At 40.4% G+C, this 26,592-nt stretch overlaps 1 protein-coding gene across 2 annotated transcripts in view; it reads right to left on the bottom strand.

Annotated features, from left to right (window-relative positions):
• Positions 1–26,592, bottom strand: part of DOCK1 (dedicator of cytokinesis 1) — a 352,450-nt gene that overhangs the window by 69,786 nt on the left and 256,072 nt on the right. For both annotated transcript variants that reach the window (XM_081192827.1, XM_081192828.1), the window contains exons 30-33: positions 26,313–26,391; positions 23,023–23,123; positions 19,270–19,328; positions 7,592–7,746 (exon numbers count right to left, since the gene is read on the bottom strand). In XM_081192827.1, the coding sequence (XP_081048953.1) occupies positions 7,592–7,746; positions 19,270–19,328; positions 23,023–23,123; positions 26,313–26,391 (394 nt within the window). The remainder of the gene's footprint in view (positions 1–7,591; positions 7,747–19,269; positions 19,329–23,022; positions 23,124–26,312; positions 26,392–26,592) is intronic.

Genomic DNA, 26,592 nt, shown 5'->3' with positions numbered 1-26,592 from the left:
TCATTTGGGAGACAAGTTTGGTGTACTGTAAACATTGTTTTTACAGCATATTGGCTGTTCTTGAGATGTAAAGATGGGTATATGTGGGTATACAACAGAAGCTCCCACCTTTCACACAGGGCTGATTTGTTCTAGGGCCACATGGCTAGGGCAGCATGTGAAGTGCAACTCTAGGGTTGCAAGTCCCACATTTTCAGCTATAGACCTTCATTCTTCTCCATAGTTAACTTACGGGCTCAGTATGGAAAGGAAGAGATTGCTGCGAGCTTAAAATTAAACAAAAATGATGGTGCTCCGAAAGGGTTTCCCCCCCTGCTTTCTGGTGATGGTGCCACAATTTGAGGGTGGCTTTGAAATGCAAACTTTCTCAGTTGAGAAAGTAATCAACAATTATAAGCTGAAGCTGAGCATCTTGTGCCCTGCTTCTAATTGGTCACTGTGATGTGAGCATTCACTGGTGTCACCAAACCTTATCGTTAGGGCCTGGTTGTTCCTGGATTGTTGTTCACACTCAGGCCTAAAGTACGCAGGAGGAACCAGCAGCAAGAGTTGGGGGTAAGCTCTTCCCAGTTCTTTGAGAAAGCAGTGAAAAATTGAGTTAGCCAGAAGGCAAGCCTGGAGGAGCTCACCCATCACATCTATTATCCAACTTCTACATTGGAGAAAAGGTTTTTGGTTTTGTTTTGTTTTTTGCTATTTCTACGCAACTGTCTCAAGCAAAGCTTTATGCAACACATCAATGTGCAGCTTAATGACTGCATATCCAGCTAGCAACTGTGTTAATAAATGATGCCTCTCACCTGACATTAAGAGTTCTTATTAATTCTTGAAGCGGCAGGAAGAAAGGGGAATCTGCTTGTTCCCAAGGGCAAATATCATACCTGCCTCACCATGGATGAGGTAGGGATCCCACTGGTGAAGCAAAGAAACTGAGGCAGCACCTCCTTACATCTTGGGTTATTTGAATATCTCAGTTGGCCAAGTAGCTGTTTCGTTCCATACACACACAGTTCTATGTTTATTATATTATTATCTCTAAAGCATCAGCTATGGACATTCCCAGGGCTTGACAGCACTTATCAGCACCAGCTTCCAAAGATGGTGTGAGTCAAAGAGAGTCCAGGGAGTAAAAGAGAGTCCAGGGAGGCAAATGCATCCTGTTTTTTTCCTTCGTTATTTTCTTTCATCTGTCTAATTTTTTTCACTTCGTTCCAGTTGCTTTTCTCTTCTCTCGCAGTTTTGCCCTTCCCTGTAGCTATGATTACACTTTGCAGCCCCACTTGGCACCTTCTCTTGTTAGACTTGTCCTAATATGACCCGTGTGTCTATTTTTTCATTGTTGTCATCCCTTTCTGCTTGCCCTTTCACATGCTTGGAATTTTCTCCATCCTCATAATCTCTGCGCGCTTTCCCATCTATTAAAAGTCACTTATCTCCTGGTCCCCGGCTTCTCGCATTTGGTGGAAATAAATTTGAATTTATTTATTGGGGTATGTACAAGCCACCAAACATTAAAATAAAACACACATATCTACATAGGCAACCTCCATCAGTTCTGTAATAGTATAAATTAATTATAACACAGTCTGAATCCATGAGCACTCTGAACCTTTATGCATAAAGAGTGCCCTAACTGCATTTTTGTATTTGCACAATACTCCCATCAGACTTTAGTTTTTAAAAATGTCAGCTATACTGCACCCAATGCACAGGTCATGAGGGCAGTATGAGATGTAACACACCTTCTGTAGTTTATCAGTTGCCTTTCTTTTTACATCATGATGGGTGTCTGTCACAGAAGAGGCTGAATGAATAGCCCCCAAAGAAACAGAAAATTACTTAAAACTAAATAAAAGCTTCAGCCAAATAATGGGGCATGATTGATGGAGGTGGTTAAGACAAATGTGCTGACATTTGCCACTTAAAAAGAAGACAGATGAATGTTCCCATGTTGATCTTGTACAGTAGGGGAGCACATACCCATCAAAGAATGAAAGCAATCAAAAAACAACAACAACACATGCCATTGGAGGTAGACGTTGTGTCACTCATTGCTAATTACATCACAAAAAGGTCCAAGGAGATTCCTGTGAAACTTGTGGAACCACTCAGAACCACATTAGTAGCACCACATTAGAACAAAGCTGGCAGTATAATTGCAGAGAGAAAAAACCCTTGGAGTGAAGTATTACACTGTTCAATCCCAAACTACTGTCCCTCAAATATGTATTTTCCCATCTTTTAACTATCCTATGAAGAATAAAAAAGTGACATCATGTTCCTTACCATGCAATTATTTATGTGGCAGTTTTGAGGTGGGGTAAGTAAAGACTGGGGTGTTAAACCACAGAGCCCAGGGCTTGCCGATCAGAAGGTCGGCGGTTCGAATCCCCGTGACAGGGTGAGCTCCTGTTTCTCAGTCCCTGCTCCTGCCAACCTAGCAGTTTGAAAGCACGTCAAAGTGTAAGTAGATAAATAGGTACTGCTCCGGCGGGAAGGTAAACGGCATTTCCGTGCGCTGCTCTGGTTCGCCAGAAGTGGCTTAGTCATGCTGGCCACATGACCTGGAAGCTGTATGAAGGCTCCCTTGGCCAATAAAGCAAGATGAATGCTGCAACCCCAGAGTCGTCCGTGACTAGACCTAATAGTCAGGGGTCCCTTTACCTTTAAGTAAAGATTACGATTGCACATAATCACTTGAGAACTTCAAATGCAGTGTCTGATTAGTTATTTCTGTAACAGCCAGAAAGCATGAAGGGAAAAGCAAGAAGAAAATGCATCCATCCTCTGATGAGGTAACAGGAGGCTTAGGCTTTCTGTGAGAGTTTGAGGCCAAGGAAGGAAACTTAGAATTTAAACACACACATACACCAACTTTTTGCTGCACACCAATAAATTAATGTAATCTATCAAACCTCTCACAAGCTAGATCTTTGGTATGGCACAACAAGATTGTCCTTAAGATATTTTTGCTTAGTTTTCAAGCCTTCATTTTTCAGAAGTTTAGAAGAGCATAAAATACAATGCACAAAAGCTACCTCTAAATGTATAAAACAACATAGCAAAAACATATGAAATTCTTCTGCAAAATAAAATGGGATGAGATTATTGTCATACAATTTGTTTCCCTTTCCTACTTTGAACCCTAGTGGCAGGTCAGTAATTTCCATGCTCCATCATAGTTACGACATTATTGCAGAGTAGCTTACAAAAATCATTGTGCTCCATGATTTGATTTAACAGGATGCATCAAAATCTCCCTTTTCCCAGAGCTGTGTATCTAGTGGTGCTGAAATTTTTCTTTGCTAGTGATTTTCAATTTATTTTGTAAATAAAACAACTCAATCAGAAACTATTCACAAGGATACAAATGCTATTGTTTGTCTATTGGCCAATAATCACCGCTATGACCAAGGGGAGCATTTGTCATAGTCTGCATAGTAGAGGTATACTTATCCTTCACAAACAAAGCTAGAAGTGTTATGCTGAGCTGAGTCTTATTAGAAATTCATGTTAACACCTCTTGGAAGGGAGGTAAAATGTTAGCATCTATAATCCTTTTTAGTCTATCAGATTCAACAAAGTCCATTAATTATGTGGTGCATTTAATTAAGGAGAGCTGGATGTCAGACAATGGTAAAAAGACTGATTTGCATGATCATGTTATTTAACCCGTCCTGCAGTTCCCTTAAGACCTGCAACATCATTGCTTTATGACCCCCACCCTTTGCATACCTATTTACATACCACCCATGTGACTTGGGTTGCAATCCTATACACACTTACCAGGGAGTAAGTCCCACTGAACTAAACTGGATTTACTTCTGAGTAGATATGTATAAGATTACACAGTTAAGTACTTCATTAGGGTTTCTAAATATTTTATGGTGCTTCCAGGAGCAGTGATATGTACTGCAAACAGCAATTATTAATTTTCAAGTCCTGGGGAAATAGAAGTTAAAACATCAACTGACAACTAGATAAGACAGTGCCGCCTCATTGATATTACAATTTATTGTCAACTTCTAGAATTGAATAAAAAGATCCTCTGCTTCTTCTTGCTGACAGTCCCAACCCAATTACCTGCTTTTCATAACAGAACTCTAGCCAGAGGTGCTTTATTTGCATCAGTAGTTTTGTGTTAGCAATCATGTGTATTATCCATTTGTTTATTTTATATCCCTGTGTGTTTTTTTATATTTTATTTGCAGGGCTCTGTTTGCTTTTTATGACACAAGATGGATATACAAATGGATGTTGCATATTGCTGAAAGATAGATTTGCACAATACTTTTACTTGGTTGCAAGTTCTTTGAGGATACTTCTCTTAGCTTACTTCTAGGAAGTAAGATTAAGACAGAAAGAAAACATCTGTATACACACACACACACACACAGAGAGAGAGAGAGAGAGAGAGAGAGAGAGAGAGACCACGATTAGATTATTTTATGGAATAAATTATAACAAAATGGTAACTGCTACTAACTGTTGTGTTTTACACATTAGATGAATTCATTATATTGGCCACGGTAGCTAGAGATTCCATGTTCAGATCTAAATATTGGGAAGGAATAACACGGAAGGCCTTGTCTATTATGGCTTATCTAGGAATATCCATGGAGCACCTGGCTGGTACCTCATTGTGGGTAACAGAACGCTGGAGGAAATAGTCTAAAACAGCAGGGCTGTTCTTATGTAGTCTCCTGTCAGAAGCCATGGGAATTAAAACTGGGAGCACTTCGTTCTGAACATAGCTCCCCATGTGGTCAGCCCCCCAGAAATGCATTTGGGGGCATCTTCCTACACTGGGAAGTATTCTCAGGCTCGGTATTGGCCCTGTCCACGCAAGCTGGCTAGTGGTCCTCTGAAATAGGAAAGACCTATTAGAGTCTTCCTGCTCAAGTTCTTCTGTGTTTGTTTGCTGATTGGCTCCTGACCTGGTTCCACAGGTTTGGCTCCTGCTTTGACCTCCTAGACTCCCAGCACAATTTCTGACAGCTGCCGATGGCAGATGGATGCAGGATACATGCTTGTATGCAAAAACCGTAGGAATACCTACTTGACTTAAGGCTACATCTGGATGATCAGCATGGGGATTGTGACAAACTTTACGTGGCTTCTGGGCATACCAAATCAGTGCACTTGATCCTGTAAAGTACTGCAGCTATTTCTGCCCTTAGGCTTTGGTCTCCTTTGAGGTATGCATCCTGGATATGGTACAGAGCATTGGAGCTGCACTAGCCTTGCAAAATGCACCATGAAAGTAGGAAAGACATAACCTTTCATTAACATCCCAAATGCGCAAAGCTTTTAGCCTTCCCAGACACTGTGAGTGTGCAGAGTTAAACCCAAAGCTTTTGTGCAGAACATAGGCAGTTAACCATTTGAGACACGGCTTTCACTGTACAACTTTTGCACAGCACAGCTTTGCAGATAACAGCACCAATTCAAGCAAACTTCTTATTTTCACTCCCCCCCCAAAAAAAAAATAAAAAATAAAAAATACAGCACTGGTGGAAATATTATCATCTCATGTGCATGATTTTAAATGTATGTGTATGATAGAAATAATTTGAACAATGAAAATAAGCCAGGTATACCCAATGTGTGATCATCCTCTGTGTGACTGAGGTTCAAAACTTCACTCAATTATGTATAGCTTGCTGAGTGATATTGGGCCGATTTCTCAATCAAACCTACCTCACGGGCTGTTGTGAAATGGCCATCTTATGAGAAGAGAAGACTCCCTGGAAAAGACCCTGATGTTGGGAAAGATGGAGGGCACAAGGAGAAGGGGACGACAGAGGACGAGATGGTTGGATAGTGTTCTCAAAGTTACCAGCATGAGTTTGACCAAACTGCGGGAGGCAGTGGAAGACAGGAGTGCCTGGCATGCTCTGGTCCATGGGGTCATGAAGAGTCGGACACGACTAAACAAGAACAAAGTTTGCTTTTGTGTGTGTGCAATCTTGTAGGCTACCCTGAGCTCCTTGGAGAAAGAGCTTTCCATAAAAATGGAGAAACAGAACAGGGTGTGCCAAACCAAGAGTGACGAAAGATAATTTAGAACAAAAACAATGGCTCACAAAATGGATACTACTTTTCAGGCTTGCTTTCAGATGCTAAAACCACAAAGGATGTGCAAAGAAAGGAGATGAGGTGAAATAAAGATTAAGATAAAGGACGCAAATTGTGGTGCCTTGATTTCATCTGACTAGGCTTGTCCCTCCCCTCCCCACCCCCCGCCATGAGACTGCTCTCTCTTACATTAGCAGGAGCAGGACCAAACCTGCTAAATCAGTTATTGCTACTTGTGGCTGTTATTCTGCCCGACGACAAAGTGGAGAGAAGCTGTAAAGACGAAGGCAACTCCCATCATAGAAAATCTTTACTTACAAAGTAATTACCTACTCTGGTGCCAAGACTGAGTTCATGTAATCAATTCTCCAAGGAATTGCTACCCAATAGGATTTCCAAGGTTATTTGTTCACACAAACACCTCCCCTCTCCCCAGTTTGGTGAACCTGATATGCACTCTTGTAAAATTTAGCTGTTGAAAAGTAATATTGCCTTACATGTGGTTCTGCCATATATCAGGTGCATTTTGCACAGGAAACTATGGGAGAATGACATGAACATGTATTTTATTTCCTGCTGGATTAACGTTTCCCTAGAAAAACTGATCATGTAAACTCAGTGACAACAGAAAAGGTTTAGCTCTGAGGATTATTAATCTCATGTCATTCTTACAGAACACAGAAGAAAGAAAGAAAGAAAGAAAGAAAGAAAGAAAGAAAGAAAGAGACTGAAATAAGAGTATATTTCATATAACAGTTGTCTGAGAATGATATAGGACTTCATGTTTTCAAATTAAAGTGCTGTGAAATATTCCTCCCTCACACATTGTAGGTCTGCTGTAAAAAGGGAGCTAATTTAAACTTTGTTGATATGACTAATAAGGTTAGATAATTGTCTTTCTGGCAGGTAATTTAAACAGCAGGATAGCAATCCTTGTGTGAGTGCCTTTTTGAATGGAAAGAAGACAGTCTAGCCACATTTGTTTCCAGGGCTGCACAGCTGTAACCTGGTGGTAGTGCACATGCAAAAGGTTCTAGGTTGAAAACGCAGGCAAGACTAGGAAAAATCACAGCCTGAAACCCTTGGGAGCTACTGCCAGTGTAGACTTTACTGAGCTAGATCAACCAATAATCGGATGCAGTATAAGGAGCCTTTCAACGCCCCTATTAGGGATGAGAAACTGAGAAGGGATGCCAAAGAACTGACTATTCTGGTAGCAAAATCAGGGCTAGATGTATAGCCCACTTTGAGCAGGGTGACAACTGAATTTGCTTGCAACATCCCAGCAATGACAGAAGGGAACACCAAGCTTTCTTTGGCAATGTGTTCTGTTCATGGCTCCATTAGTTCCTTATAGGCATGCAGGTGGCAAAACTATAGATGTAGGTCACAGGTTGTGGGGTTACAAGTTGTGTCAGTCTGCTTCATACAGATAAAATAAAATTTGCTTTGTGAATCTTCCTTGGACAAAAGAAAATACTAGTTTGGTACTCTGTAAACAAAATGTACTTACCATCTGAAAGCCTCTGGTACTGGTAGAATGAAACTCGCACTGCATCATATCGAAGAATATTGGAATGGTAGCTTTTCTAAGTTCAGTTTCAGGGATCAGTGTCATTTCTAACATAGGCCCCACCATCTCAGGAATGAACTTGATTTTATGTTGGCCTGAGGAGACAAAAACCACCTGAATTTAGAAGAAGGGGCTTAATTACACCCAAGGCTCTTCAGTTTTCAGAATCAAAATTTGTTCTGAAAAAGAAAGGCAGGCAATAGTAAATAATAGTATTCTGAAGATATACAGAGCACATTTGCCATACCACAAAAAGCAACTCGCAAACCTTCCAGGTTTTACAAAGCAGAACCTCAAAATCAGATGTCTCTTAGCCAGAGTTTAAGCCCTTTAGGGTGGACTCTTAGACAGTGCTTTTTGTAGAAAAAAATCAAAATAATGAGAAATGATATTTAAACAACACTGGATAATATCTGCCAATATCTTTAAACTAAAAAAGATACCCCCTCCCCAGCTTAGCTCATTATTGTCTCATTACTGTCAATCTATTCACCATCAAGTTCATCACCTGCTGAGTCAGCATTCTTTTTATCTAAATTTAGTCGGAACTAGAATATTAAATATCAACACTTAATTCAAATTTCCTAAATTAACATTAAGCAAGTCTTCACAGTAGTTTGCCTTCTTCATCTGTAGTATATTTTGACATTGCAATTACAAAGTTGCCTCCTTATAGATAGAATCTTAGGATAATCTTAAATAACTTCCAACAAGTCGAAGACAACCCTTATTCTTCTCAATGCAGATCGATAATACAAGCTGATGTGCTAGTTTAAGTTACCAGTGGTGAAAGAGAGGGAGAGAAATTGAATTCTTAGAAATATTAATTAATAGTTGTTCAACAGAAGTAGCATTTGAAACGTTTTTTGTAAATATATATGATTAAAGGTACATACATTGAATCATACAATATTTAAATTACACAAAAACGAAAGATATGATAAACATTGCTAGTGTTTTCAAAACATTTATCTGCTGTATTTTTAATCATGTCTATTATTTCATTATCACTATGAACATCTCAAGATATGAAGCTGAATATAAGCTAGGGCTACAGTAAGTAACACTTCAGGTATTTGATTATCAAAAAAATTAATTATACACCTGTTTAGCACTTACTTCATCCTGACTCACACTCCATATGTAGAAACAAAGTTAAGTTCCAAGCAGAAACAAGAATTTCAAAAGAGATCTATGTGGGAATGATTACCAATGATTACATATAAGGTTGGCTAGTCACATAGCATAAATCTGATGTTCTTGTAGACTTCTGGACATAGAAAATAAGTTTGAAATGAACTCAGAACTGCTTAAGAATCACTTGGCTTCATCTCTTATAAACTTAGTAGTTTTATTGACTGGGTGGAGGTGGGAAGGCTCTCTTTTGATGGTAATGTACTTTGCCATGCACTCTTCAAAATGAGATAAGACAACCCTGCTGCATTTGGGAGTTGTCATTCCGCTGAATGGAATCTGGACTTCTGCCTCAAAGTTGTTTCCTTGTGGCACCACACAGCAGTGGACAAGCTCTGAAGCTCTGCAAACACGGCACCAGGCAGAAGAGCAGCAGTCAACATCAGCTGGTTAGGCACACAAGGTGTACCGAAGTAGAAAAAATGTTTAGGGAACGAAGTAGGAAGGTGAGTCAAGAACCCCAACAATAGCTAAATGAGGACTGAGCATGCTTAGTTGCCCTACAATGTCTTGGGAAGCGAGGGAATGAAAACTGAGGGGGAAAGAAACTGAAGAGTATTCTGTAAAATAACTAGAATGAATGGAATACTGAACAGGAGCACTGTACACAGCAAGGCTTTGTTGCAGGCCCCACTTGTATTTTTATATTTCTTGAGCAATAGCGATCTTGAACTTAAAGCCATTCACATTGGTGACCACCACCACATCTTCTGGGCCATGAAAACTGTCACATCTACGAAACATTCCATAGCTTAATTAGGTTCTCTGTCTAATTCATTTATCTAGGGAACTATATTGAATGCACTGCCTGAATCAAGAGATCGAGTCTGGCTTAGGTCAGCACTAAAGTAGTAAGTCACCAATGCCAGTGAAGTTAACTCTATATTCAAGGGGGGGGGAGGATACAGCTCATGCCTAGTGGTCTCAGCAACCCTTCCTGGTAGGTTTTGCCCCAATTACACACTTGTGAGGACTGAAGGTCCCCACCTTCCCACCCCCCTCTAATGCTCTTTCTCTCCAAGGTTTCCCCGCCATGCAGTTTCAAACTGCATCTGCATACAACTAAACTCTGTTCTGCTCTTTTCATTTTTGTGTGTGTGTTCTTGGAGACTAGGGGGAGGGGAGCTGATTGCAGCAAGACGGGGAGACTCCCTGAATTCTTCACCAGCCTCTTGACTGTCCTCTACTTCAGCCTCAGAGTCTGAACTACACTCTGCCACAAACTCTTCCTGCTCACTAAACACTGTTGCCCATCCAGATTCTGACACCTTCCCCTTAGTCTTCTTCCTCTGGCCATTTGTTGTCATCCCACCACCGCTGTGCTAGCTCTAAGGCCTTTTTTGCCTGAGGGTTCCCTAGGGAGTTCCCTGGCTGTTGCTTCCCACCACTCTTCTGCATCCAGCCAGTCCATGACAGATGTGCACTTTGCTTATAACAACAGTATTAGCTGTTCATAGATACCCTTGAACAGGTCACAGCTCCAAAAAGAAATAAAAGTCTACATATTACCCCCCCCCAAAAAAAAAAATGTAATAGTGCTATTATAGTTGAGCATACTCTTAAGCAGAATATTCAGTGGTAAGCCAGGAAAAGCTTTTTTAAAAAACATGAAAACAGTATAAAGATTTATTTCTATTTCATTATTACTACCATTCAGTCTTCCAGGTGACAGTTTTTTTGTACTATACCTGAAAACTGTCAGAGCAAATAGATCAGAAAATGAATTATAGTGACACAATGTTATTTGTCAGGGAGACCATCAATGCCACAAAGTTCCTGTTTTGTCACAAGGCTCCAAGTTTAGGGATTGAATTTCAAGACAGAAAGAAAAATGGCTGGTTTCGAAGTAAATACATGAAAGAAGCATATTGCCATAACAACGCATTTTAAACCTTTGATTACCATTTTTTAAAAAAATATAGAGAATGCCCTTGGTCCAAAGCCAAGGCTTCCCTATGCAATTCAATCAAAGCTACACACCCACATGCACAGTGCTGGCCAGTCCATCGAAGCAAATGGGAGAGGGAGCAGCATGCATGGAGCTCCCATGACCACAAGGAACTGACATATCAGGGAGCAAGTGGGGAATGTCTTTCTAATGAACACCACAAAATAAAAGAAAGCTTTGCATCCCCATTTTATAAAGTGTTCTCTCTGTACATGTTCTAATGTCTAATTCATCTCAAAATTAGAATTTTGTGGGAATCAGAAGAAATCTGGAAATCAGCAGTAAAGCACTTCATCCCCTTTTTTTGTCACTTGTACGGTGCCTCCTATTAAATCCTTCCCCGTAGGTCTAACTGGCAGAAATCTTAAATCAATGCAGGAGGAGGTGGGTCCCTAGGAAAGTAGTGCTTGAGAAAAACGTGTCCCGCGTGGAGAAAGAAAGAAAGAAAAAGCAATTAGAAAATATTACAATGTGTATAATCACACTGCAAATCTTCCTTCCTCTGCTGCCTGAAGGCCATTTAGCTTATCAGTTCAGCTGCAGTGTTTGATGGCAGCTTTCCCCAGAATTTACTTTATTCTGCAGTGGTGGATTGGAGGAAAAACAAGTAGAAAAGCTTATGAGAACTGCGGAGTCAGCAGCCCCACAGTTTTGGATGATAAACATATCGTTCCACAAATCAGCTATGCAGCATATCTGATATCTAAGATACCCTGCAGATTCTCAATCATGTTCAGCTGGAAACTCAGGGCCTTTCATCCCCCTTCCCATAACCAATTATCTTCAGGCTACGTAAATCTTTCTCAACCAAGATTGGCGTGAAGGATCACCTCCCTTGGCATTCTGGTTGGAGAAGGCAGAGGATGCAATCCAAAGTCATTCAATGATGCTAAAGAGCTTGGTTTCAAGCTGAAGTAGTGCCTCTTCAAATCCCTTGCAACTTTCCTTCAGAGGTAGTAGTACTATGGCAGCCACCAATCCTTGCACTGGGATATAAGAACACTGGGTGGTAGCCAATTAAGTTTTCTTCCAAGCCTTGCCCCACCCTCCGACCCTGGAAGTCCTCATAAGGGAGCAGGTCCTGGAGGAAGAACTGTGAGGGGAAGAGACTTCATCAGGCAAGGCCTCCTTCCACCTGCCTTGCCCGACCCTCTAGTCTCTGCTTCTCAATTTGTATTGTATTATTCTATGTACTGTGGCTTGCCGTTGTTTTATTGATTATAGTTTAGAAATTATTAATTGTAACCGTTGAGTGGATTTCTGTTTAACTTTTATATGTTCTTATTATTTAATACTATTCTAATGATTGTTGAATGTTACTTTTTTGATGTAGGTTGCCTATTTTTCTTATCACATTTTTGTATTGCATTAGATTGTTATAAGATGTACATTTTTTGTTTCTTCAGCTTGTAAACCGCCTTGAGTATTGTAAGATAGAAAGACGGTATACAAATTAAAAAAAACTATGAAAACGAACTTAGGGCTCATCCAGATTTCCGCTTGCCCTGCCCTGCCACTCACCCCAAGGGAAACGGTATCTTTAATGCTGAATCGGAGCAATCAGGTTTTCTGCAGACTGACGTTTGCTTCAATTTCAGTGCTAAAGAGCCGGAAAAGTGACTGAGCAAACAGAAAACAGCTCAGACCCCTGCTTTCTAGGCACACACTCAGACCCATGCCTATGTAGTTTTGCACATTCTCAGGCTGGAAGACAAACGTGGCACAAGTGCTGCAGGTGACTGCGGCAGCTCCCTCACCCTCCATGTCTCTCAGTTCTATGCAGAGTGTGTGATGCTCCTCAGGGCATCCCCCTCAAGCTCTCCCACAAACGCCCCTGTTTACAAGTCCTGTTCATGAGCTCCCTGAAGCTGCGATCAGCTAAGCAGAACTGCTGCTAGCTGCTAGCTCTTCCCCCAACTCACTTCCTCGCCTTTTATCCAGCAAACTAAATTCTGCAATTAGATGAGTAATTTGGATTCCCCTTGTTGTCAGTGGGAACTAAGTGCCCATACGTGACTGCGTGTAACTTGAGTATTTCTGAAGCCAATGTGATTGAGCTCATAAACTAAGATCTGCTGTGTTTTTCTTGGTGCCTGGTTTTATCAGTTTATAATTTACTCTTACTCTGCTGGAAAACAGATGCTTTTAAATTCATATTATCATTAGTATGCTGCGCCTTCCCTACGCGAATAAAAGCATGGTAATTTAAATTCACAGACTGCAATCCTGCAATTAATTACCTGTGCAAATCAATGGGCTTTTGTGTGTGTTAACTGCATGCAGGATACCAGATTTAATTTGTACATTAAAATGAAATCATTTTCTATTACAACTGATGTATTTTCCCAGCTCCTGTGAATTTTGAGTGTCTCTAACCCCAATGCCAGTACAGTGTTATTGTTATTGTTGCCTCTGGGACAGTGTGGTACAGCAGTTAGAATAGTGGACTAGGACTAGGAATAAAGATTCAAATCTATACTAAGACTGACCTTGGACTAGTCACTATGTCTCAGCCTAAGCTGCTTCATAGGGTTATCATTACAAATAATGTGTGAGACGCAATGTATGCTGCCTTGAACTCATTGGACAAGAAGTGGGATATAACTGCAATAAAGTAAATTTGAACAGATTAACACTGCTTTCTTGGATATTTTTCACACCCACAGCCCACTAAGGTGCACAATTCCCCCTCCCCAGATGTTAGTATGCAAGTATTCTCACTATTCAGAAAAAAAACACTCCCCCTTACACTGTCATCAGTCCCTACCAATAACTCAAAATGATGCATCTTCAGAACCTTGAGCATGTGCACTTGATCTATATCATGATGCCACAATACAGTAAGTAGGCATCACCTTTTAATGAAACGGGCCTAAAATCCAGGGCGGTGGCGGGGGAATATAATCAACACTCAAATGCGCTCAACTTTTCCAGCTGTTTGGTACTAATAAAACAACTGATCTCACATTCACAGTCCACTGACCTACCTGCAAAAATGGGAGCAGATTTTCCTGCAGCCCAGCCTTAATATGCACTTTCTTATAGGCTGCTCTGAACTTTGTGTGTGCCCCCCCCCCACCAGCATGCATCTGTTAACCTACTATTTACAAATAGTACAACAGCACCCAGGCACAGTAGGCCTAGATAAAATGGCAGTACTTAGCCACATGGCATATTATTATTTTTTTACTGAATGTTTTGGGTTAAAGCACATCTTTTCCAGGATTTGTTAAAGACTCTAACACTGTCATTGCCAGAGAAATGACTTGGAGAGGAGCCCTCTTAACGCTGTTGCCCAAAATAAAAAGACCAGTGCGTCTGGTGTGTGAACTGGAATCTCGGACAGCTTTGGGAGAAGGGGATGGCTAAATGAAAGTTGTGACTTGAATCCAGAAGTGTAATTAGGAATAGAGACAATGATGTAATATGGTTATGAAGTGAGTGATGAGTATAACATGAGTGATGTTATTAAGGCAAAAAAAAGGGGGGGGGGATCTTATTGGTTTTCTATAGAAGCCGCTGTTGGGAAGCCAGAGAAAACATTCTTGGAAAAATAGTTTTAGATATTAAAAATAAAAATCAGCAATGCATGCCAATAACACAAGCATGTCTTTCACCAGGGAATTATGATGGGAATAAACTGCATTTTAAGAGATGGCAATGGTATTAACATTGAATTACAGAGATTATGCGAGCAAAATGCTGGGCTGAAGGAGTAGAAGGAAATTTACAGAGTCCATGCTGTTCTGGCAAATGAATCTTTTCTTACCATGAATGAGGAAAATGAAGTGATTAGAGAGAAAAGACACCAACTGAGATTTGACATATCCCACCTGCAGGATCAACTGGCACAGTGTCAGCAGGAAGAGGGAGAGAGAATGACATGAAATACCCTACTGGCGAGCCAGCTCAGCCCAGCGGTTCCATCGACCAACGTATTGCTTGGATCCCCCAATCGCTTTCAGTGGTTTGAGACCTGCGGGCGCTGCCTGGCTTAAAAAACAAAACAAAAAACCCCTACTGGCTCATCCTCTGAAACCTACTGAACTGTGTGACAGGGCTACTTTGAACCCTGGTCACTAAACGCAGAAGGACAAGGCAATCAGAGTAAAGGTAAAGGACCCCTGACAGTTAAGTCCAGTTGCAGACAACTCTGGGGTTGCGGTGCTCACTCACTTTACAGGCCGAGGGAGCTGGCGTTTGTCCGCAGACAGTTTTTCCGAGTCATGTGGCCAGCATGACTAAGCCGCTTCTGGCGCAATGGAACACTGAAACCAGAGCAGCGCACAGAAACACCGTTTACCTTCCCGCTGGAGCGGTACCTATTTATCTACTTGCACTTTTTTGGCGTGCTTTCGAACTGCTAGGTTGGCAGGAGCTGGGACCGAGCAACGGAAGCTCAACCCGTCACGGGGATTCAAACCACTGACCTTCTGATCGGCAAGCCCAAGAGGTTCAGTGCTTTAGACCACAGCACCACCCGTGGCCCTCAATCAGAGTACTATTGTTCAAAGTATTCAGTGAAGCTATTCAACCACTTTGAAGGAATGGAGTCCCATGCCAAAAAATAATTGAAACCTGTTTATCTGGGGGGTGTTTTTGGCAGATATTTAAAGGATGTTGGTAGCTAGAGGTCTTTCCTCCAACATAAGATGAGTCTATCCCAGCACAGGCATCAGCATGTGAGGCGATTATGGTGACTGGGCTAAAGAAGCATAGTGACAGTTATTAACTCCTGAACACATCTAAGGAAGTAGCAAGATAATTAGCGCAGATATTAATTAACAAAGAAAATAATTCCCTGAGACTGAGATTCTGTGGCTGCCAGGACTCCTAAAGATTTTTTCAGGGAAACTTCTCCAGTACTTTAATACTATCTATATACTTACTGAACTTCTTATAAACAGAACCTATATGGATTGTTGCCCACAACCAACTGATTGAAATGGTCAACATGCCATTTTATTATGATTTTATTATTTTATTCATGTGTTGTAAATTAGGTATTACCATGGTAACAATTTATTTCACATGACTAATGTCTTTGGTATTATATTAGGAATTCAACTCTAATGTATCATTTGTAAAACAAACATATACTAATTTATTCTGTTATTTCAGCATTATCACTGCATCATCTCAATGCAAGGCTGTTGAGCAAGCAAGCGGATGGATACCACATTTTTTGCTCTATAGGACACACTTTTCCCCCTCCAAAAATGAAGGGGAAATGTTTGTGCGTCCTATGGAGCAAATGCAGGCTCCTTGGCTTCAGCGAAAGCAACGCGAAGCCTCCAAAGCGCAGAGGGAGTGCTCCCTCCGCGCTCGGGAGGCTACGTGTTGCTTTCACTGAAGCCTGGAGAGTGAGAGGGGTCAGTGCGCACCGACCCCTCTCGCTCTCCAGGCTTCAGGGATAGCCGCCTGCAGCCTTTAGAGCGCAGCGGGACCTCGCGCTGTGCTCCAAAGGCTTCAGGTTCCTTTTGCTGAAGCCAGGAGAGCAAGACTCTCCTGGCTTCAGCAAAAGGAACCCGAAGCCTTTGGAGTGCAGTGCAAGGTCCCGCTGCACTCCAAAAGCTTCAGGTGGCTATCCCTGAAGCCTTTGGGACCTCGAGCTGTGCTCCAAAGGCTTCGGGGTTAGCTGCGGAGGCTTGAAAGGCTGTCCCCAAAGCCAAAACAGCGAGACGGAGTGCTGCACAGCGTCTCGCTGTTCTAGCTTGGGGATGCCAGGGCTTTATGGGGAAACCCCGGGCTTCCCCCTTCTGCCCTGACACTGATTTGATTCAGAATATTTTTTACTTGTTTTCCTCCTCTAAAAACTAGGTGCCTCCTTTGCTCGGGTCCGTCCTATAGAGCGAAAAATACGGTAATCTATGAGTATGAAGCATCATTTTTTGTGGACTGGTCATGATCTTAGAAGGTCTTTCTCTGCTTAACAGAGACAGGTGGATTTCAAAATACCAGTTATCAGAGTATGGAAGATTCAATTACGCAGATTTGTGTTGAAGAAATTATAGTTTTACTTGATCCTAAAGTTTTGCTTTTTAGCAACAACCTTGGCAATTCCTAGATTTTGTTGGTAACATTTTTAACTTTAATTTTTTAAAAACTGCATTTCCCTCCTCATTTTTCTGTTAAACAAACAGTTTACTAATGTTTGTATAACTCTTAACCATAACACTCTTTCCCAGTAATATGTAGGTCATTTGGATCAACTACCATCAACTTTTGAATCCCAACCTGCAACATGGAATACACTTTTGACATTTTTTAAACCATGTATGTAAGGATTTCTTTTTTAAAAAAAAAAATACTTTTCTTGCTCTCTTATTTATAATCCTTCCCTTATTATCAGAAAGAAGGGGGGAGGCCATTTTAGTGCTGGGACGGTCCCATCTTATGCTGGAGGCAAGAAATCCACCTACCCCCAAATTACAGAATAAAAAAAGAGTAGATGGTGTCATCAGCCTGTGTCTACTGCCTCAGGGCTCTTCAGAAACAGCATATTTCAGCATGTGTAAGGTAGCAACCATGTCATTTCCCTGCTGCAGTTGCTGCTTGATTTGTGGTGGTCAGCAGGGCCTCCCACCTGCTCTGAGACCATTTGATGGCAACTGGGAAATTCCCAAAGTCAGCAGCTTGATTATTGTGGCAATCTGCACTGAATTTTTTTAATTTATTTTTTGCAATCAGAATAATGAAGACCAGATAGTTTGAGAATAAAGGACAAGACACCAGGATTTAAACCGTATCTGTATACTAAAGCCAACACTGTTAGCTTTTTCAGTGGCTTTGCCTGGCCATGCTTGGGTAGAAGAGAACATGAAGGTGGGAGTGGTGAGTTGAAAGATGTGGGTTCATTGTATGGAGTTGAAATACACCAGGCATTCTTGGAGAAACAAGTTACTCAGCAGCCTGAGTTCCATGTCCTCCTTTGCTCACATGAAGCCAGTCCTTTTAATGGCTGAACATGTGATATCAAAAGGACTTAGGTCCAAGTACTCTATCTTGGATCAGGATGCGTGTGCAATGGAATACTCAAAAGTAGATTTTTGGTAGTGATTGACTGGAAGAGCTGAGCTTAGTGTACTCTTTTAAAATGAGACATTCTGGGTATATGTCTGTCACTTGTATATTATTATGTATTTTGGTTTATCCTGGTCTCTACTCACTAATGCACTCAAGTCTTTCTTAATAAAAACAGAACTGAGCTATTCCCCAAAAGGCATTACTAAAGTCTTATTTTCCTTCCCTACATAACGCCATAGTTCAAGCAGAGTGCACTTCCAAATCACAGAAGGATGAATGTGAATTCTCTCTTTCATCAAAAAACTCATGTAATAATCAGAAGATATATCCGAGTTTGACTGCTTCATTGTTTCGTATTAAAAACTCTACAATTCTGGCTGATTATACATAAGGCTGCTGCTTGCTTTCTTTTTTTCTGCATCAGAGTCATTTAAGAATATAGCAAGAGTAAGTTAGCCAATGTTCAGGTGAAAAGTAAGTAATATTGGCAGCCTTACAATATCATCAAAAACTTGCAGCTACTTAAGTGATTCAGTTGTCATAATTTATATTATAGCAAATCCTGTATAATTCACTCAGAGCAAAGACATGGCTAAACATCAAAAGAGGTATAGTGTCCATATCAATGGAAATATTAGTATAAGGAGAATTTTTCTTATTGGTGATTACAGATAATTTAGTAATTAGAGCTTTTATGCCAAAATCTGTGAAATCATTGAGAATGCTGCCTCTCCATATTACCTATGCACTTTCTAAAATACATCTAGAACTCTCTCTTTTTTTGGATGGTATGGTCACTCAATATTTCTAATGCCAATGGGAAGAGGCCTTTAAAAGTATTTCTTCCAGAGAACCTTGGTGTTAATCTGTGTGCCTGTTGATTATTGAAAACCATTAGAGTATCATTACCTACATTACATCTCAGAGGAGTGTGTGAAAAAATTTCACTTATGCTATGACAGCAACAAAACAACATAGATATTCAATGCAACATTTATGCAATTTGCTTGCTTAACAAAGCTTTGCCCATCCTATGAACTGATTAAGAGGGTTCTTTCAGCAAAACTGATCTTAAAATGGATAGAATGCATTCAAAGAAGAGTTCAAACTAGTGAGGACCAATCCTTATACTGTGGCTGTCACATGAGAAACTGCTGGGAACTGCCTTTGTGCATCAGTCATAACAAGAATCATGGGGGGGGGGGACTGTGCATGCTGGTGGCAGCCACTTCCTCAACATAACAGCTGCCATGCAAGAAATGGCCCTGAGTAGCTGCTGCAATAAATAAAATTAATTAAATGTGTAAGTTAGATACTGCCAAAATATTTGTGCAACCAGAACTTTGTACAAACCTTATAAGCACAGCGCTAATGCTGCAAAAATGCAGTGCATTCAGCTAATCAGGATGTGCTGATTATTCAAGGATCAGATAGTGGGTATCCTACTTACCCAGGTTATACCACATGTCACGGATCTCAAAGCCAATTTGTCTTCTCATATCGCCATACCTAGAAAGAATGCAAATTTATTGATAAAAAATGCTCTTTGTATTATTTCATCCTTTCAGCATTGTAATCAAATTATGTCTGGGTTGTTGTTTTTTTAAAGCAACCTAGGATAAATGATTTGCTAGTTATTTAGGAGTCTTATTTAGGAGTCCAATGCACTTTAGGTCTATTGAATTTGTTAGGCAATACAACCATTGTTATGTATAGGGAAAAGCTTGCAGAAATTAAATTACATTCTCAAATCATAGAGATGATAAAACACACACACAAAAGCTTGCATGGTAGCTCCCAGTCTAACATCTGCATTTCTCATTCTTCCTTGAGGGAAGAAAAAAGCTCTACTCCAGCGTCTATGCTGCATTTTCTGTAAACGTTTCACCTGTGGGAATTTCAGTTTGCCTTATCGGCATATTACATAACTGTCCCTTGAGAGCGTGGGGGTGTTTGTGTAGATTAATGAGAGTATTATCCATTTCTCAGTCTCTAATAGCTGGAGAAAACACACTGCACAGACTTAAGAATGTTTTACTTTTATGCATATTCTTAGCATACATTGCCTGCCCTAGAAAATGAACTAAGAAGAACTGTATTCAGCAAGTACCAAAGGATGCCCCCTCCCCAACAACTACCATGACATCTGCTGAGATACTACAATGGATCTGAATGTCCATCAAATCTGCAGAAATCAGAAGTGATACTTTATTTTGGATTTGCAACTGACAAATGCATAAAAAGTGGATGAGTCCATGCACTTCTTTATCTCTTTACACACACACACACACACACACACACACACACACACACACACACAATTTTGTAAATGCAAGTACTGCCAATGGTTACCATACATGAATGAATGAATGAAACTAAACACACAGTCATGGGGAAAAGGAAGTGCACCTTCTTTGAATTCTGTGGTTTTACATAGGTAAAGGTATCCCTGACTGTTAGGTCCACTCACAGACGACTCTGGGGTTGCATGCTTATCTCACTCTATAGGCCGAGGGAGCTGGCATTTGTCCACAGACAGCTTCCAGGTCATGTGGCCAGCATGACTAAGCCGCTTCTGGCGAGCAAGAGCAGTGCACAGAAACGCCATTTACCTTCCCGCGGGAGCAGTACTTATTTATCTACTTGAACTTTGACGTGCTTTCGAACTGCTAGGTGGGTAGGTGCTAATCAAATGCCCTTGCTTAATTGATCATCAGCAAGTGTGCCCACCCCTATAAAAGCTGAAATTTTAGGAGTCTGCTGGTCTGGAGCATTCAGGTGTGTTTTAACACAATGCCAAGGAGGAAAGATGACACAATGCTCTTGTGCTGCTGCCCATGAAACTGGGAATGGTTCTAAGGTCATCTCCAACCAATATAAAGTCCATCATTCTACAGTGAGAAAGATTATTCAAAAGTGGAAAACTTTCAAGACAGTTGCCCATCTTCTCAGGAGCAGATATCCCAGCAAACTCACCCCAAAGTCAGACAGTGCAATGCTCAGAGAAATTGTAAAAAACAACAACAATCAAGAGGTACATCTTAGGCTCTACAGGCATCAGTTAGCATATTAAATGTTAAAATTCATGACAGTACAATTAGAAAAAGACTGAACGAGTATGGTTTGTTTGGAAGAGTTTCCAGGAGAAAGCCTTGTCTCTCTAGAAAGAACATGGCAGCACAGCTTTGGTTTGCAAAGCTGCGTTTGAACAAACCACAAGACATCTGGAACAATGTCCTTTGGACAGAAGAGAATTACATCCACAGCCTTCCTTCTATATTCGCAGCCTTCAATATCCACAGGAATACTGTGGTACCTCGGGTTAAGTACTTAATTCGTTCCGGAGGTCCGTTCTTAAACTGAAACTGTTCTTAACCTGAAGCACCACTTTAGCTAATGGGGCCTCCCGCTGCTGCTGCGCCACTGCTGTGCGATTTCTGTTCTCATCCTGAAGCAAAGTTCTTAACCTGAGGTACTATTTCTGGGTTAGCGGAGTCTGTAACCTGAAGCGTATGTAACCCGAGGTACCACTGTACTAAAAAGCTGTAGAACTTGCTGTGGAGTTTACATGTTTACATACCATACAAAGCTTCAGTTGCTTGATAGCTTCTGTTGCAAAGACTCAATGTGTCTACTCTAGAGAACAAAAATATCCAGAACAAAGTTCCACCACTCTCTGCTATTAACTGTCATCCAGTTGTAAGGTAGTTTGTGAAGCCAGAACTAACCATGGGATAAAATACCATACAACAATGCCAAAATAACACGTTTCTTTAGAGTGTGGTCCTTAACAACTGTAATTTCCTATCTTGAGTGAACATGGAAAGTCCTCAATGCAACATGTTAAAACCAAAGTATTTTTTCTTAATTCCATATATCCTGGACTATAACCCTTAAAACACATTTGTACAGCCTGCCATCACCTTATTGCCCACTGCTACACCTAATCCTAATTCAGGGTGGCAAAAATTCTGGATAACCATGAGCCAAATTTAGGTTTGTGTAGATGTAAATTGCAGTTGACCATTACATGCTGGTAAAACTTTTATGCAGAATGGTTGGGCTGAGGCAGGCAGGGACTAGCATACAATTTCCTTGACATTATCACAATCTGAGTATTTCATATTGTTTTTTCTGTGTACTCCATGTAGGAGTGATTCTTTTTTCCCCACTCTGAAATGAACTTCACATTGTTTAAAATTATGCAACATTTTGTCTTTCTCAGCACAAGGAAACACTGTGTTAAATTCAAAACTCATGCAGCGCGGTTCCATTCACAGAAAGAACACTCATGCTGTTCACTAATGGAAAGGAGGGAGGTGATTTTTGCAGATTCCCCGTTCCCCATGCAGGCCTCTGGAAATCTGCTCTAGAAAAACAGAGAACACTGTGGAACACCATGGAACCTGGCATGCAGGGAGAGAAAGTACAAACTTTCTCTCCACCTTCCATAAAGGGAAACCTTTCACTGACTTAGAGGCCTTAGTCTTGAAGGAAGGACTCTTTATATGTGATGGAATGGCATCTTTGGCTCCAATCCAATGTCTTTTAAGGCTCAGCCTTACACAAAAAAACAAGTCCTTTAAAAATAATTAAATTAAGGAGACTTCGCATCATAGCTAAAATCACTGAAGGCAATTGAAAACAAAGGGACAAACCTTCATTCTTCCGAATACCACAGCATGTTGTTTCTTTTTTTTAATAAAAAAATTGCTATGAAATATAGTATAAAATTAATAAATTCCTTGTTGAAAGGTAGGAAAGTTAATCCGTTTTAACCAAGGTACAAGTCTGTGGCAACAAAACATTCTTTAGGGATATCACACTGAAATTCACAGCAGTTATGGAGATTAGCTACAAGACCTGTAGGAATTAGGGAATAAAGCATTCTCATCAAATGAGATTAGGATAAGCAAAAAGCTAAAGTGGCTTTTAAAAAAGATTTCTCTAATATGTTCATTCTTAAATTTCTTGACTCCATGAATATACTACAAGATAAACATTTGCTTTATCCAGTAATTTTGTATCTTGACACGAGTCTAAAGAATATGATAAATACTTGATTCATGGTTTCAAGACTAACCTTTCATCATACTATGATTGCTTCTCAATGCATCTTGAATTTTCTAAGAAGTTAAAGCAACATTATGTTAATAATCCCTCGTGCTCCTGCTCATGATTTTATATGTGGAATGCAACTTACTTGTTAAGGATTTTGCATCTTTTAGTACTTGAAAAGTTCTCCAGCTGTAGTGACTCTTGGGTAAGAAAAGCAACAGCAAGGTGGAAATAGTTGTTCCAAAGCTAGAGGTCACAAAGATTACAAGAATCATCAGTATTACATGACTGAAACATCTTAACATACGGTAGATTTTAAAAATGTAATTTATATGCATAATTATTAATAGTAATAAGACATCAAGCTTGGTTTGTTTTTTACAGAAACTTTGCATTTTGCCACACTGCACAGTTTTGATTAAACAAACTTGCCCATCTGCACAAATATTGAAATCAAAGGCTTTCTGATGATTCAAGCAAAATGGAATGCGAATTCATGAGTGTCTGTTTATGTTGTACAGAAAGTCAAAGAAAATCACTAACTTTCTCAAATGGATGCTGAAGTATGGAAATATATGAACTGAACTATGAAAAATGTGCACAAGAAAAATGAAAGAAAGAAAAGGAATTGGAGTCAAAGGACTTGTGGAAAAGTAAAGCAGTGAGATTTCTAAACATACTGTGTCAAGCAAAGTACCGTATTTTCGCTGTATAGGACGCACTTTTCCCCCTCCAAAAATTAAGGGGAAATGTGTGTACGTCCTATAGAGCAAATGCAGGCTGCGGGGCTAAACCCAAAGCCAGAACAGGGAGACGGAGCGCTGCGGAGCAGGAACTCCCGCTGGGCTCTGGAGGCTTCGGGTGAACACACCTTGAACACACCTTGAACACACAGAACGCATAGAGGGGGAGAACAAGAAAAAAAAATGTTTTCCCTGTTCTCCCCCTCCTATGGTCCGGTGCGTCCTATGGTCCGGTGCATCCAATAGAGCGAAAAATACGGTAATAAATTATCCTGCTTAATTCAAACAAAGATAAATTTATAATAAAATTAACTAGGTCCCTTAATATCTCTGTATGATTGTGAACAACAGAGCACATTTTTACACAATCCTAAACCATGGTTTAGTGAACTTTTGAAATATTGTTATGAGATTTTTGTGGTGTTTTATATGGTCATTCTTAATTTCATTTTTTGTTTGACATCTGGATTGTAAAAAAAAATATGGGAGGAGCTATTTTTCTTGAAAAGTGTGTACAACTAAATTAGATAACTCAATGGTTTAGCATGATGTACACAGGTAGGAAGGAGCCTGAGCAAAACCACTGAAAGTTGCCGCTTTTCATCTTCACTGGCTTCTGGGTTGTTTCTAAGCAAGATTGTTTCTTAAAGCTGTAAACAGCTTCAAACTACAACAGTGGTTTCCAAATGTTTTTTTTTTCTATGGACCACTTGAAATTTGCTGAAGGTCTTGGTGGATCGATTAGTGATTTTTCTATCTGTTGTAGCAACCGTAATGCACTGTGCTAGATGCTGCATGTTTTTTTAATTCTATTTTTAAAATATATGCCACAGGCCACCTGAATGAAGCCCGCAGACCATCGTTTGAGAACCCATATAGACTAGGATACCTAAGGGACTGCTTCCTACCATATGAGGCTATCTCTGAATTCATCAGGAGAGACCCAGTTGCTTGTACTGCTAGTCTCTGAGGTTGCAATCTTATACCTCAGGGAAGCGAAACCTGTGGCCTTCCAGATGTTTTGGTACTGAAACTTATATTAGCCGCAGCCAATAGAAAGGGCCACGGGTTCCCCATCCTTCCTATATCTAATTTCCTAGGAATACATCCCACTGAGCAGATGTGTACTATGTACTATGAATCTCACAATGTGGGTGAGCCTCCTAAAATAGGGTGTCCTAAGTTAGGGGGTCATAACATTGTTTATTCTGTTTTCAAAATATATAATTGGATGTTACTTGGTTATAAAGTATTGGATGGATTTTTATCTTGAACAAAGATTGGTTGACATACTGCTTACATGCGATAATGGTTCGGAAGTGGTTTACAGGCATAAAATCAAGTCTAAAATCAATATAATAACAATAATGCACAACAAAAATTACATCAAAGCGTTAAAAATGTACATATTTAAAATGTGCAACAAAACAAACGCATTAACAAAATCCACGAACTATTAAACAGGTAAAATAACCAATTAAATAGTTGGATTTTAAAAAAAAGTTCAATTTCAGATGAATGGTTGCCTGAAAAGGTGCCTCTTAAAGAGCCAGCAGAATTCCAGTGCAGATGAGGACTCTCCTCTATCAGCAGGGGAGGCATTCCACAACACTGGTGCCACCAGTGAAAAAGCCCACTACTGTGCTAACCACAACCCAATAATCAGGTTGCAGCAAAACTAACCGGTTTCCATTTACTGATCTTTATGCCCTTAATGGGCAATGGAGGGCAGTATCCCCCCACCCAAGGTAGCCAGATCCAACTATTTAGGGCTTTATATGTAAGTAGCAGGGCTGTAAAACTGTCTCAGTGGCTCATAGGCAGTCAGTGCAGATCCCTTAGCTAGTCTATGTGACCAATAAGGAACACCACTCACCAGGATAGGCTGTGGTGCTCTGCCCCAACTGCAGCTTCTCGACCAGCTGCAAGGGAAGGAAGCCTCACAAAGAGAGCATTACGATAGTCCAAACATGAGGTTTGGCAAAATTATCCCTGCCGGTGACAAGTGCTTTTTGCCACAGAGGCCTCTTGGGCATCCATGGACAAAGATGGTTGCAAGAGATGCGTACCGGTTCCTTGAGTGTGAGTGCAACCCCCACCCCAAATAGACAAACTCCCTAATTCTCAGTCCTGGGAACAACTTATCCACAGTGTTAGTGTCCTAGCAGGATTCAGCTACAGTCCATCATCATAACTAGTAAGTGCTTTCCAAACTTTGGAACATTCTGCCCTGGGAGATCCATTTGGCTTTCTACCTGATGGTGTTTTCTGCCAAGAAGAATATCTTCCAGTTCCAGCAAGCCTTTGGCATAGTTGATTTTTAATTATTGTTCTAGCCCTCCAAGTTTTCTCCCTTCCAGCTGATGTATACATGTGTGCCTGCCACCAGCTACCGGTCTAGGTTGTGTGTGTGTGTGTGTGTGTGTGTGTGTGTGTAATTTTGACTTGTTTTTGAATTTTGATCTTGACTGAGCTGCCCCAAGTGCCTCATACTGAGGCACAAATGCAGGATGTAGACGATTTTTTAAAATAAAGTAAGATGCTCTCCAAGATGACACAATGAGTGAGGAAGTGTGGCTGCAACTCACAGGGATACTTCAAATGCCTTTTTTAATGAATGCAAAATGTGTGGAAAGGATGCATGCACACAGATATACAAAAAATAATAATGGAGACAATATTCATGTCTTACCTGCAGCTCAAAGTTGGTTTGATCAAGAAATTTCTTGTTTAGCATATCTGCATACTGATTAATTGCTCGCAGGAAGACTCTGAAAGATCAAGAGAAAATTACATAATTACACACTTAAGACTTTGGCACCTTTGTAAGTTTGGCATCCAAATTAGATATAAATCCAAGACTGTCTGGAAAGTAGAATTTGCTGCAGTTATTAGGAAAGCAGTGAAAACTTACCACTGTTAAATATGCAGAATTATATGCAGATGCTCTCAAAATTAATCAAGGAAATTAG

This window comes from Podarcis bocagei, assembly GCF_964188305.1.
Source record: "Podarcis bocagei genome assembly, chromosome: 4".
Taxonomy (NCBI): Eukaryota; Metazoa; Chordata; class Lepidosauria; order Squamata; family Lacertidae; genus Podarcis; species Podarcis bocagei.
Note: the sequence above shows the minus strand (reverse complement) of the source record. Positions and strands in the feature narration are given on the sequence as shown.